The following is a 14767-nucleotide window of genomic DNA, read 5'->3' on the forward strand; positions in this document are numbered from 1 at the left end:
TCGGGGGAACATTCAAATGAATTTTAATGAGATGTGTTATTGTTGTCAAATAATTATTATGCTAACTAAGTTCTTATGCGCCACCCATGGATTTTAATTCTACCCGGAAGCCTGCTAGTGTAGGAATTTCCGGTTACGTCAGGGCGTTTGGACTCCATTAGAGCTGCAGCTGTTTTGAGAGAAACAACAACAAAAACGGGCTAACTGTCAGGGCTGCTGTAGTGACAGTCTGCTCTCAGCCCGACAACGAGGCCTCAAATCTGGAAGCTTAACCTTCATTTCCCACCCGGAGCTCCGCCGGCTTCTAACCACGGCCGCTCTCGGTGAGGAAACTCTGGCCTCCGCTTCCTCCTCCTCCGACTCGGACACCGGCGGAGCGTCGCCGCCCCCGCGGAAGAAGCACCGAGCCTCGGCGGCGGAGGGAGCAGGAGAGCCCGGGGCTTCAGCAGTTGTAACAGGCCTCCCTGGAGTTGTCCTAGGACTTGCTACGCACTCTCCACACTCTCAAGCCACCTCTGCCATCCACTTTAACCGAAGTGTTGTCAACAACCTCAGCAGCAGCATGCAGTCAAACGGGGCAGGACAGGGACAAGAATCCTCAGAGCTTTCCTGCTTAAACAGCGCACAAAACGGGGAGTCATCCTCGGCCGGCGGAACCCACTCCAATGGGCTTCTCTCCAGCACAGACAACGGGAATAGTGTCGGTACCAGTAACGGGTCGTCAACTGGGCCCGGTTCGGGGACTTTGGCTGCATCTACGACTTCGGGCACGGAGGTTGGTTCGTTGAAAAAGAAGAAACGACTATCGCAGGCCGAGGAAGATGTCATACGATTAATAGGGCAACATCTCCACGGACTGGGGCTTAAGTAAGTTTATTCAGTGTGTCAGTCGAGACAAAAACTACAAAAGCATGTAACGTTAGCGCTGAAAATGTGATGTGTATTTTATATTACTGTTGTTTGGTGTGAAGCTGCGAAATTGCAGCTGGTAAAAACGCTATTAGTGTGCTTGACAGACACAAACATGGGGGGATGGGGTAGCTAGCCTGTGAGCTCGGCAGTTGGTAGAAAGAAGGGGTCCATCTTGCACAATAACAGTTAGCTTGATAGCTAATAGCACTAGCCTGCGCTGAGGTGTTGTGTCCTGGCATTAAACCCTCACACAAACATAAAACACAGTCCAACATTTTGCTTCTTCAGAGGTCCATTGTGGGCAGAATTATATTTTAAATGTCAGTAACGCCATGATGCGTTAATTGTTGTTATAGATTTCGCATTGAATTAAAGGCATTACATCATCTGACGTTAGCAACGTTTATTCAGAAAAACAAGATCCTCCGACTGTTACCGTTGGAAAAGCATAAAATCAATGTCATGAGGGAGAAACTTGATTTAGCCTCTTAATTAAGTTCACAAGCAGGATTATCGAGTTTCCAGTGTTTATTTTTGCGTTTCAATGGCTGTTGCGCAAAAAATGCGGAGGAAATGTTAATGTGCGGTTTGTCAACGTCGGTTTTCGTCCTGATGGTTTGTGGTTTTCCTCGTTTTTCAGCTTGGATGCCTCGGGAAAATAATATGGTTTTTGCAAGACTGTGTGGGAGGAACATTAATGGGTCGGCCACACTGTAATAACGAGCATGGTTATGAAAACTGTCCTGGTTATTTTAGTATTCCGAGTGCACTCTATGCGCGTCTTGAGCTGTCATTTCGAGCAACTCTTATATTGATCAGATTAATCAGCATTTCATACAGCTTTCTTATGAACAAGATAACTTTATTCCTAGATAAATGTCATTTTTCTGTCACTGTGTCGGAGCAATGTGTCAACAGTCACAAACAGTGACGTGCATGTATTTATTTAAAGACAGTAGTCAATACCGTGGGCGACAGTTGGTCCTAAATTGAACAGAATCAGTTGGTTTCATGGTGGCTGAGGAATGCGCTTTCTACCAGCTGTTTTAGACGGAAACGCAGTGTTTGAATCTAATTATAGCACAGTGGGATTTCAAGAAATGTGTGTCTAGCTCTCTTCTTCAAAGTGGCTGTGGTAGCCCCTGTTGGATAGATAGACATCTGCTGGTCTCTGCTATCCTGCTGAGAAAGTGTAGCTTCCATAATTAGGCATTATAAAGGACAACCTAACACAGCTATGTTTACAAAGAGGGTGGGTTAGGGGGATACATGACATTGCCTTCTATGAAACAGAGCCCCTACATTTCAGCAGGGGAAATGCAAGTGAAATCAGTGTAGCAGCCAGCTAGATGAGAGGCTCAACACAAAGCTGCTGCGCCACTCCATTGATACCTGAGAATGATGTCATCATGCTGAAGGTGTCAGCCACCCCCCACTCCCAACCCAGTTACATTATCTGACTCTCACATACACACACTTATGTCTGAGAAGACTTGTTTGTGTGTTGGTAGAGTGTGTTTAGCAGAGGGGTGGTGTTTGGACAGATGGTTATGGTTCATGGTTGACAGGCTGAGAGGGTGATGTCAACTGCAGTGAAAGCTGGGTTCATGTTAGTGGACCTCCCACAGTCCACAAATAATGATCTGGTGACACTGCTGCTCCGGGCTGGCTTTCTCCAGATATTGTTGGCTGTGAAATTGCCTTCATCCCATTGTCAGCCAATGATGTTAATATTGTCCTTGTGCTAAAATTATTGTTGCAGATCTCCCACTCACCTATTTGCCATTCCTAGAAAACATGACACTATCTTACAAGCTTCATAAATGATTAGATATTCAAGAAAAGTTTAATATTCTGCCTGGAAATGCTATTTAATATAATAATGTGCTAAACTTTCAACATCATTCTGATTGAGTGCACATTTCTGTGTAGTGACCAAGCTGTGATAGCTGAAATATCATCCTTTTGGCTTGATTGTTAAGTTCCATTTGTCATTTTTAAAGTCATCCTCTCCTTTCTCTTATCCTGTCTGTCTTGTGTCTGTATGTCTGCCTAACTTTGTCTGCTCCTCTTCCTCTCTGTGTCTCTGCAGTCAGACAGTGGACCTGCTGATGCAGGAGTCAGGCTGCAGACTGGAACACCCCTCAGCTACCAAGTTCCGCAACCATGTCATGGAGGGGGAATGGGACAAGGTTGGTCTTGGGTTACCACAGTTACATAATAGCAAGCCCTCTGATAAACAGGGAAATAATGACCCCTATTGGGATCCATTGTCCATATTTTACCGTAACATGAAGAGCTCGTTTGGTCAAGAAATCAGAAGACATATATCTTTTGCAGATCAAACTCATATGAGTGATCAACAAAAAAACATGATTTCTATTAGGCATTGTTGAAGCCAGTTAGTAAAAACATAAGAAAAGTACATAAAGTCAGGTCTGCATTTGGGCCACAGTTAAACAAGTTCAGTCTTTTTATTTAATATTAGAGTGACACACAACCTGACAAGTTCCAGTGTGTCACTGTATTTGACATGTGGCTTTTTTACCAACAGATTTAATTGTTGAAATGCTATATGACTTTGGAACTGGCAACTTTAGTGCACAGCTTTGTGGAAACTATAACAGTCAAGCCCAGAATGAATGTATTTGTTGTCTAATTTGTTTTTGTCAGAATAATATTTTATCTGTTTATAAGTGTTTAATATTGTGAGCTCAGGAAAAAAAATCTGACTTCAGGTGGTTGAGAAGAATGTTTCTCTGGCCAGCTGGTCTTAGATATTTAAGAAAGAGTGTATGGTAAAAGTAGAAGCATTTATTATCATTATGCCTGTTGAATGGTTTGGCAAACCATTTTCTGTAGTTTTTAAATTAACTACAAAATAACGAGGCATGTGCCTGATTCTGTGTCTGCTATCAAATTAAAAAATCAAAATAAATGTTTATCAGAGCACCCAAATCATACGATAGAGCACAGGATTACAGGATGTTGTGAGGGTTCTATTAGGTCTAATAATGTGGAATTTGAAAACATTAGGTTAAAATTTTACTAAGTTTTTATGTACTTGCCTTTTGTACTTTGCTCCATTGTTAAAGCCTGAGTTTACTCATCTTAAACATGAATGTTGTTAGAGATCTGTATTTCTGTTCATGTATGGAAACTGCTGATCTAACCATTTCTCTCCCTGTCTCTCCCCTCCACCAAACTCGCTTTGTTTTGGTCCAGGCTGAGAATGATCTCAATGAGCTGAGAGCACTGATGCATTCTCCTAATGCTATTGTGGTAAGCTCCCTTTCCCAAACCTGAACTGGGTGAATGACAGTCAGTCAGTTCGCAGGCACAGCTGGCGGTTCTAGAACGGTGCTGTTATAATGCAGGGCTGCAGCTTCTTGTTGTGAAACAGTGAACACTAAAATGTTCTGGATGGCGCCTGGAAAAGTGTATGTGACATGAAGGGGGGTGTCACATTAGATTCAGGGAATGAGTGCATGAATCTGTTTCACATGGAGCTGAAATGATTGGTTGATTGATCAATTTGTAGATTAACTGAAAAATATTCTGAGACACAATTTTGATTATTGATTCATTGTTTCAGTAGTTTTTTAAGCAGAAATGCCAAATGTTTTTGATCATTCCATTCTCAAATATGAGGATTGGCTGCTTTTCTTTCTGACATTATAGTGAACTTAATATCTTTGGTTATTAAACTGTTCAGACAACAGAAGGAATTTGAAGACATCTCTTTGGTCTGTAGAAGGACCGTGTCTACATTAAATAAAAAGTGATAAGAGATGTCTCCAGGAACATCTTAGAAAATAGGAACATACATTTTTAGTGTGATTGTCAAGTCTTCTTGTATCATATTCTGTTTTGTTACAACAAAATAATGAAGTGTACAAATTAATTGTATACTAACTGCCTAAACAATATACCATGAAGATCAGTATGATACTAAATACTTAATATAGTATTTGGAACTGGGACTCAGCTCAGGTTAATTAGTCTTAGCTAGCATGCTAATTAGCTGTCAATATGAGCCCCCAAAATGCTTTAAGTATGTGTAGCTGCCACTGTTATTAAGGAAAGTAATATAGCTGTTGATTTTAATCTGCATCTATAATGTGAGCTGCCATTTTAGTTCTTCAGCTGTGGCAGGTTAGAGTTATCATTGTCAACACGACTTTCACTTCACTTGTTGTAGGCAGTTTGCTTATATCACAACCCTAGCTGGAGAGTTAGCAGATGTCTATGTGTGTTTTTTTGCATCCTGTCTTTGAAGATATTTGTGGGTGGTTGTCTTCTTGAATTTATATGTAGTAGGTGTAACTGTGCTTGCAGCAGTTGTCAGGGCCAAAGCTCCCACTGCATACCTGAGATAAGACAGAAACTCTTAATACCACTAATGTCAATATTGACCAGCAGCAGCAGCAACTTATAAACCTTTGCCAGTGGTCTTCAGTATGAAGGAAGTAAGCTGTTGATGTTGATATTACCTTATGTCTTGGGCATATCTATAAATATGTTCTTCTAGTGAGATTGTGCAGCCCTGCAATATGAACACCATTTCAATATTTGTTTACAAATGATGGAATAATTTCATACGAGGATATTATATATCGTGTTGCAATCAGCAGCTGAACCGCTAGAATTGTGAATTTTTTTTTGTCCTTCTGTGATTATGCAAAAAATCTCATGTTGGATCAGTGATTTAGGTAGCAGTTTATGATTATTTGTGATTCTGTCTGTCTTCCTTTTTTACTCTTGTCATTTTTAAAATAAAATCTCTTTGTATTCTTTGTGTTCCTCTGGTCAGCGTATGAAGTTCCTGCTGCTGCAGCAAAAGTACCTGGAGTATCTGGAGGATGGGAAAGTCCTGGAGGCTCTGCAGGTGCTCCGGGGAGAGCTGACGCCTCTCAAATACAACACAGATCGCATCCACGTACTCAGCGGGTACTGTTACAAGTTTAATATTGCATCCATCTCATAGCAGCCCTCAGACAGCTCACCCTGGCTACACAAATGCACACCTACAAAAAGCTACAGTATATACTCATGAAGCTCTTAGGTAGCTCTGTAATCAATAATGATACAGCTTCCACCATTGCTGGTTAGCCAACTAACATAGTTGACATTTCACTGAAATTAAGTTCTAACACTTTTGCCAAATTTTACCCTTATATGATATAAGTTGTCGAAATTATTTTCTAAGAAATATGGCATTATTAAATTGGCATATTTTGTAACAGAGTGTGGTTAGTCATTGGGATGAAATATGTGACCTCATCAAACTGCTATGAAGCTAATGCGGTGAATTTAAGTTTTAATTTTTAAGGTTTAATGTTGTCACATAGCTACTGGTTATCAAAGTGTAGGATATGTTTTTTCATAGACATGTATTTATCTTGAACAGAGAGAGCTACTAGTGTTGCACAGATGAACTCAAGGCAGGGGTGATTATCGACAGTAATCATGGGGCCTTAAAACACTAGTTATAGTCTTTACCCTTGACTTTTGTTTGTAGTCCAAACCTGCACTAATGTAGATTGCTTTCACAACATGTTAAACATTAATGGTTTGAATCAATATCATTCCAACTTGTTATTAACTTGGTTCTCTAATATATAAATATTTTGACTTATAGTATAAGAGTGTCACAAGCTGTATGATCCAGTAGTCTGATCAGCACAGTCCCCATGCTTTCAGCAAAGAAACTCTTCTCATACGTCACCTAATCAATTAGTGGGAACTGAGCACTCAATACCACCTACAAGCCTGTTTGTCTCAACAGTCTGTCACTAGGTCGATGGAATAATTTATTGATCCGTCACTTGTCTCAGGTCAATCACTCAGCTGTATCCAAATGTGTCCTTAACGCTGTCAACGTATTTCTGTCAACCCGTTCCTCAATCAATGTCTGCATTTAATGCGTTGAGTTTCCTCATGTTCTACACCATACTCTATTTCGGTCAACTACAGGTTTCATTCAGTGTTTTGTTCAGTGCTACTCATGTGCATTGCGAAAACCATGTTTTGTTTGAAATGTGTTGTATCTTTGCGCAGGTACCTGATGTGTAGCCATGCTGAGGATCTGAGGGCCAAGGCAGAGTGGGAGGGCAAGGGCACCGCCTCACGCTGCAGACTGCTGGACAAATTACAGAGTGAGGAGAGATGTCCATACACTGAACCCGTAGAGCTACATACATAACCCATATGTGTGGTCAGTATGTTTTTTTTTTTCTGCCCTTGTAGCGTACCTACCACCTTCTGTGATGCTGCCCCCACGGCGGCTGCAGACCCTGCTGCGGCAAGCAGTGGAGCTGCAGAGGGACCGCTGCCTCTATCATAACACCAAGCTGGACAGTAACCTGGACTCAGTCTCTCTCCTCCTTGATCATGTCTGCAGCAGGTTGGTACTGCAGAGCTAGCATGCTGCTCTGGCCCCTCAAGACCCTGCTTCTTGTCAGACTGCACCATCTGATATTTAAGTATCAGTTGACCTCCTGTTGTTACTAGACTAAAATGTCGCAACATGTACACTGAAGGCTCCAGTTTGTTTCCAGATGTCGTTTTCTGCATCGGAAGTCTTAACTCATCTAGCCTCTGCTTTATGAGTCCCCCCTATTATTTCACTCTCACTTTATTGCTTGACTACTCTTGAGGTTAACCTTTTTAATTTTTCTTCCCCCGTTCTATCCTTGCCTTGTATTGTTTGTTTGATTTTACTGTGGTTGCGACATTTTGAAATATAGGCAATGTAAGGTAAAAAGACCAATCATTGCTGTCTTAAACAATGATTTTAACTTTTGGTCTTTCATTTCCTTCACAGGAAGCAGTTCCCCTGTTACACCCAACAGATTCTGACAGAGCACTGTAATGAGGTGTGGTTCTGCAAATTCTCAAACGATGGCACCAAACTAGCCACTGGCTCCAAAGACACTACTGTCATAATTTGGCAAGTGGACCCGGTGAGTGCGAAAACTGTCTTAATACACACTACCTCTTTATGATTTAGTCCACAGCTAAAATTACCCTGCTGGAATGTAATGGTCTTATACCTGTACATTTTGCAGGCAGGTTTGTCTTTTCATATGTATCTGACAGTAAAATATTGTCTTTGTATTTACACATGACAATCCTTACCTGGTTAATGTCTGTAAAAATAGTATTTGTGTATCAAAACCAATGAATTTTACAGAGGCTCTACTAAGGCCATAGTTTAAATATACATCTGTTATCAGATGTATCACTAAATATCGTACGTGCCATTACATTACTGTTTTTATTTAAAGACTGTTAGACATTTCACCAATTTGCACATTTGACTTTGCTTTGAATACTTGTAATGCTAATACCACTGCAAATGAGAGCCCAACTCTCAGTGTCTCTGAATTAATTTTATCATAATCATCTTAATCCTGTCTTTATGTAGGAGAGCCACCAGTTGAAGCTGCTGCGAACCCTGGAGGGCCATGCGTACGGAGTCTCCTACTTAGCCTGGAGTCCCGATGACACCTACCTGATCGCCTGTGGACCTGACGACTGCTCTGAGCTCTGGCTTTGGAATGTTCAGGTAACATCCCTGTTTTTATCTTTATATAATCCTGTACTTATGATCAGGGCTGTAAACTAACTTTTTGGCTCACCTGCCAATGGGACCGGTAGATGAAAAAATCTACGGGCCAAGTAAATTTTTTACCGGCCAAGTAATAAATTGCCTCTTTTTGTTACATATACATCTGTTTCAGTACTTTTCATTGAGATAACAGTATTATATAGCGATATATATATATTAGGAAAGAGACCAAAATATTATTCAAAATACATTTTTAATATTTTGAATATTCAAAACATTGCGAACATTGGCAGTGCCAGTACCAGTTAACCTCCTGTTCTGATAACAAATGATAATAACAAAATTCAAGGAAAAAAAAAAAAAAAATAGAACAGAACAAAGTGGATCAGTGCATGATCTTTGGTCTCTTCTGATAAAGACGTCAGAGCAGTCACGGCAGGTTGAGTGAAGAGATGCTCGGACTGAGCCCGAGACACTGATTTGCAAACAGCGTGACATTTTTCTTCCTTCGTGCTCTCGGATGGTCTCGAGTTTCATCGTTTTATTGCCAACCACAAATTAATTGGTGCGCTTTTTTCCCCTATATACTCTTTCTTTTTGGGTCACTCACACCGGGTATGTGCCTCCACATTGCTGCGCCGGAACAACACTGCGCGGGCTGGTGGTGACGCGTGGAGGCTGATTTATACTACTGCGTCAAGTCGACGCCGTCACAACGCAGAGCCTCTGCGTCGACGTGAACCCCCGACACAGAGCCTCTGCGTCCGTCAACGTGCACCTCCAAAAATGTCTAGGCAGCATTTGTTTTGCTATATTGTGACAAACACTTACCTGCCCCATGGCATGTAGCCCTCCAAAATTTAGTCGCCAGGGGAATATTTTAGTCGCATTTGGCGAGTGGCGACCGTTAGTTTACAGCCCTGCTTATGATACTTCATAGTGTTTCCTTATGTCAGTCCCTTTTTTCTCTGCGTACTTGATATCGGTCATGTCAAAGACTTGAGATGTCTAATTCAAATTCAGTAAACAAGTGGAAAAGCAAAACATGCGTTGAGCCTCACATAGATATTCTGTACACTATGTGTACTCAATGACCTCTCCTCTTCTCCCATCCCCTCCCCTCCACTCCCCTTTCTTTTCCTTTTATTCACCCTTCCCCCACTCTTACTTAATGTTTCTTCTTGCTGTCTCCCTTCCCCCTATTTTTCTCTCCTCTGCTTTTCCACTATCTCTGTCGATGTCCTTGCTGACCAGACGGGGGAGCTGCGGACCAAAATGTCCCAGTCCCATGAAGACAGTCTGACCAGTGTGGCCTGGAACCCCGATGGCAAACGCTTCGTCACTGGAGGACAGAGGGGGCAGTTTTATCAGTGTGTAAGTGGATGGATGATTTCGCCTTTTATTTTTGATGGACAGCGTTGTTTTGATTTGATGTGTATATTAGTGAGTTCCTTTTTTCTTCACAAGAATTATGTATTACTTCTGTATTCAATCAGTGCTGAATACCTAGTGTATGTGAAGGTGTATGAGATAGGGGGGGGTTTAAAAAAAGAGAAGACACTATGTGAGTTATGATGTACGTATAGCAGCCTAAGTGTTGCTCTGACCTTAAGCAGGCAGCTTCCAGATAATGGTATCTTTCCATGTATTGATTTTCCAGCCATGAACCCTATGAACCCGTAAGGATGTGTTTTTATGACATTTTGTTGGGAACATGTCTTATGTTTGTATCTGTGTGTTTTGTGAATGAGCAGGTCTGTGTAGTTGATGATGTATCTACATGTCAGTATGCAGGAAATAAACATCTTTCACACATATTTTAATACAGAAAAATGCGAAAATATACAGGTGTTTCATTGGCAATGTGTGATGAACCATATTGTGACTGATGCACTGTGTTGGCGTCTGAGCAGAGAGAAAGCATCCTCTTGTTAAATAAGTTCATCATTCTATACTTTGTCCATGTTTTTATTTTCCTGTCAAGACTAAGAGATGAGAGGTCTGCTGTCTGTGTTGTCAGGACCTGGATGGTAACTTGTTGGACTCGTGGGAGGGCGTGAGAGTGCAGTGCCTGTGGTGCCTGAGTGATGGCAGGACAGTGCTGGCTTCGGACACCCACCAACGTATCCGGGGTTACAACTTCGAGGACCTTACCGACAGAAACATGTGCGTGTCAGCCTTCCTGCCGCCTGTACTGTTGTATATGTAGATAAATGTTTAAATACTTATAGTAAATAGATAAGAGATATATGAGTTATAATACTTACAAGTTGCATAATTTAATGTGCTCTGAAATGATACCATATGGAATAAATAGCATTGATGCTTCATTAACAGTGAGTTATAGAATGTTGGCTGGATTCAGAAAGCAAGCATAATATACAGTCCAACTATAGTTTTTGGAGGTGAGGTCTTCATGTTTCAAGGAAAAATGAAATTTTCATCCTCCCCTCACTTGGTCTGAAAACACATACTGAATGAGTGTCTTTTCAGCAGAGTTCTTCCGCTCTGTTATTGGACAAGACAAACTTCTACAGATTCCAGCAAAAGTTTCAATTTCATTTTAAGATAATTTTTGTATCAAAACAAATCGTGCAACAAGTGAAGAGCTGTCTGTTTAAATGTTGGCATACTGTATAATTGTCAGTCTTGCAGATGTAAATATTTCCGATTTGGCTGACTGTGTTGTTTACATGTCCTTTACAGAGTTCAGGAGGACCACCCTATCATGTCTTTTACTGTTTCAAAGAATGGAAGATTAGCTTTGTTAAATGTAGCAACTCAGGTAAGTCTCTTGACCAACCTCACTGCTAATATCAGTTTATCTGCTTCTAAACCACACTGCCACTTTGTTTGACGTTTCCATAGTTATAGTCTTTTCTTCTACAACCCTTGGTAGGGAGTACACCTCTGGGACCTTCAGGACCGGGTGCTGGTGAGGAAGTACCAAGGTGTGACCCAGGGCTTCTACACCATCCACTCCTGCTTTGGAGGACACAACGAAGACTTCATTGCAAGTGGCAGCGAAGGTACAGTCAACATATTATAGCTAAGTTAAGTTATAATACCATGATTGAAGCTGTTGTTCAATGTAATACACTGTAGCATGTAGACTGCCTCTGCTAACAGCTTTTGATTCAAGTCTCATTCCAAAAAAACTGGGAAAAAAACTAAATGTGTTTCCCTTCACTTTGTTGCCTTAATCTGTTGCACTTGTTCTCACATATTCTGATGCATGTCTCTACTTTTCCCTTGTCGCCCCCTCTCCACAGACCACAAAGTGTACATCTGGCACCGGCGTGGTGAGCTTCCCATTGCTGAGCTAACAGGCCACACACGCACCGTTAACTGTGTGAGCTGGAACCCGGCCATCCCAGGACTCATGGCTTCTGCCTCAGATGATGGCACAGTGCGTGTCTGGGGTCCTGCACCCTTCCTCGACTCGCAAGAGGCGGATGGACTCAACGGTAATTGCCAAATCTTTGTTTACCGCAGTGCAAGTGAACATTGTCAGCTCAAACATTTTCATGGATAGCATCTACTTGTGGTAACTTACAAATTGCCTGGCTGTGTAGGATTCAGTTGCTTCTGCTAAAGCCTTAAATAAATCTGTGTGAATATTTTGTAGCATGCTGATATTCACCACATCTGTGGTTTTTGAGCTATGAAAATGTCGCTGTTGTTGGTTACTTTTTGGTTTTTAACCATGAAAATTGCTGCGGCAGCTATATTTACCTGATGTCTTTTTTTTCCACAGAGAACTGCAGTAATATGGACAGTTGATGGTCACTCATGGAGCGAATGACATCTCTCTTTGACAACAATCCAAGAATCCCACAATAAAACAAAATCTAAACGGGCAAATAAAATCTTAACAACCTAAAGAAAGTCAAGAATAACAAATAAAAGCCACCAAGACAAAAGAGAAAACAAAAAGTGTGAAAAACTTGTCTCCTGACTGGCCTACAAAAAATGGTGGAGGTGATGACGGACACTCTGAAAATTCAAGTCCTCATCCAAAACCTAATCCTGACCCAGAGGCCTGGAAAACCAGACAACACCCAGCGGGATACAACCGCCATCCACTGGTGAGCTGTAACAGGCTGTTCTCCTCCTCCAACTGACCCTCCTCACCCCATCTTGCTGCATGGTCACCAGCCATGCCAGGTCCTCACAGAGTTTCCCAGGAGACCCGCCTCCACCTTGAGCTTGGAGCACATCAAGTCCCCGTGATGCCTCCAGACAGACACGGCAGACCAGCCGTCTACTCATTGGACTACATCTGTCTGCCTGTTTTGTCTTTCACGTTACCTGTATAATGTCTCCATGGACATGGGTGGGGTGTTGTTGGGGGAGGATGGTGCGTAGGGGGATATAGCAAATCTTCTGTATGTATGTTTTCCTCTTCCCCTCTTTCTTGCTATATTCTTCGCATTCGATAAGTTGGACAAAGGCTGAAAATCCACCATAAAAACACTGACCGACCAGCTGACAAAGAACACAAAAACAAGGCTATGCTAAATGTTGGAGTTTTTTTATGATAGTCATAGCGTTTATTCTCATTTAAGAGGTGAATCTTAGCTCAAGTAGTGCCCGTGGAAAGCTTTAGCGTGGAGATTCCACTTTCTGTTTCTCGACATTAGGACATCAAACTTTTTATTCCTTAATTTAACTTCTAACAAGGACAGTCGCTGTAATGTTTCCAACTGACAGCCCCCCCTCCCCCTGAAAACCCCCTCTGTCGAGCTAGCTACCGCACAACTCCATTACATCTGCCTAAGAGGAGAAGGACAGAGGGATTCACAGGTCACATATCAGCGGTGAGGGGGGTCAGATGTTATCGGTGAGGTGGGGTTTCCACTGTCAGGACATGTACTACGACCCTTCTGAAAAGACATGCTTTCAGATATGAAAGGGTTCAAGTGCGATTTAGATTGCACGCCGGTGACTGCTGTCCCTCCTCTGTGTGTGTGTGTGTGTGTGTGTGTGTGTGTGTGCGCGTGTGTGTGTGTGTGTGTGCGCGTGTGTGTGAGAGAGTGAGTGAGTGAGTGAGAGCGATTATGCATACACACATTAATGTGAGAGTTGGCATTTGTGGGTGCAGGTTTAATTGGCGCGTGTTTTTGTATGTGTTCAATTCACACCAGCAGAAGATTCTCGCCCCTCCCCTCCCCTCCCCTCCCTTCCCTTCCCCTCCCCCCTATGCTCCTAATCCCATAGTAAAATTGTAAAGAGGATTTTAAACCAATTCTAAGTTATCCAAAGCCCCATAGGGACCTCAATCTGTGGAACAAAGAATACTTGAGAGCCATTTTGTAAAAGAAAAACTTTTTTTTAATCTGGGGCTTTGATTTTTACATTTGACCTTTCTCTTTTTTTTTTTTCTTTTTTTTTTTTGTCCTTACCACGTGGCATTCAAATGGCACTGAGTTATTGGCATCGAATCATCTTGTGGGGGGGTAAAGAAAAGGAAATTTAAGAAAGAGCAATTTGATCGAGGCATGTTTCAAAAAGCTGTAAAGTGTTGTGTTATTAGCAAAGGATCATTTCATATGAAAGTTAACGATTGTAATTACTGAATGAGTAGTTAGCACAGCCCTAGAGAGAAGAGGCATCAATAACCAGAACCACGCTCTGAGCCCACAGTGTTAGGGAGTGTTGTTGGATTCCTAAAACACACACAAACTGCCTTCCTGTTCATACAGTTGCACACAAACCTTCAGTATGTATGACACCCCCAACCCCACTGCACTTTGAGTGGTCTTTTTTGCTCTCTTGCACCTACTGCAATGGCATTGCCCTGAGGTTCTTATAGCCTTATGGTTGCCACACTTGCCGTTCTTTTGGCTTAAAAGGTTGCATTGGCAAAGACTTAAAACCTAACAGGAGATTGCTAAAGGAAACAAGCCCTCTCTATGCACCCAAGAGCAGTGACTGATTATCTTGTAGACATTATAAAACTCGACCTCTTGCATAAAAGGCATAGCAGCCTCATCTTGAGGGTACCACTCTTGGAGCTTAGAGAGAATTCAGCATTAACTCCCCCTTTGCTCTCCAGCCAAGTTATCCAGTGCTCAGTGCACCATTCAAAGCTTTCTTCCTCCCTTTTTCAGGGTATGTAATGACTATTTGCTACAGACTGATATACAGTAAAAATGTTAAAAACAGTGCTTTTCTGTCTGTTTTTATTGAACTTTTTTGTTACTTAAATTTTTTGTTCACATTATATCATTTTTGGTTGACCTCTATCCCTGTATGATCATATTAAAATATAACCAGACA

The 14767-nt window shown here is 41.8% G+C and overlaps 1 protein-coding gene across 1 annotated transcript; it reads left to right on the forward strand.

Annotated features, from left to right (window-relative positions):
• Positions 1 to 124: 124 nt before the first annotated feature.
• wdr26b (WD repeat domain 26b) lies at positions 125 to 14767 on the forward strand. Its single transcript, XM_056405283.1, has 14 exons — positions 125 to 867; positions 3005 to 3104; positions 4138 to 4194; positions 5726 to 5862; positions 6973 to 7070; positions 7162 to 7318; positions 7739 to 7877; positions 8342 to 8482; positions 9740 to 9859; positions 10506 to 10651; positions 11192 to 11270; positions 11385 to 11514; positions 11758 to 11952; positions 12243 to 14767. The coding sequence occupies exons 1-14, from the start codon at positions 563 to 565 to the stop codon at positions 12266 to 12268; spliced, it is 1830 nt and encodes a 609-aa protein (XP_056261258.1). The 5' UTR covers positions 125 to 562; the 3' UTR covers positions 12269 to 14767.

Source organism: Seriola aureovittata, chromosome 19 (assembly GCF_021018895.1).
Source record: "Seriola aureovittata isolate HTS-2021-v1 ecotype China chromosome 19, ASM2101889v1, whole genome shotgun sequence".
Taxonomy (NCBI): domain Eukaryota; kingdom Metazoa; phylum Chordata; class Actinopteri; order Carangiformes; family Carangidae; genus Seriola; species Seriola aureovittata.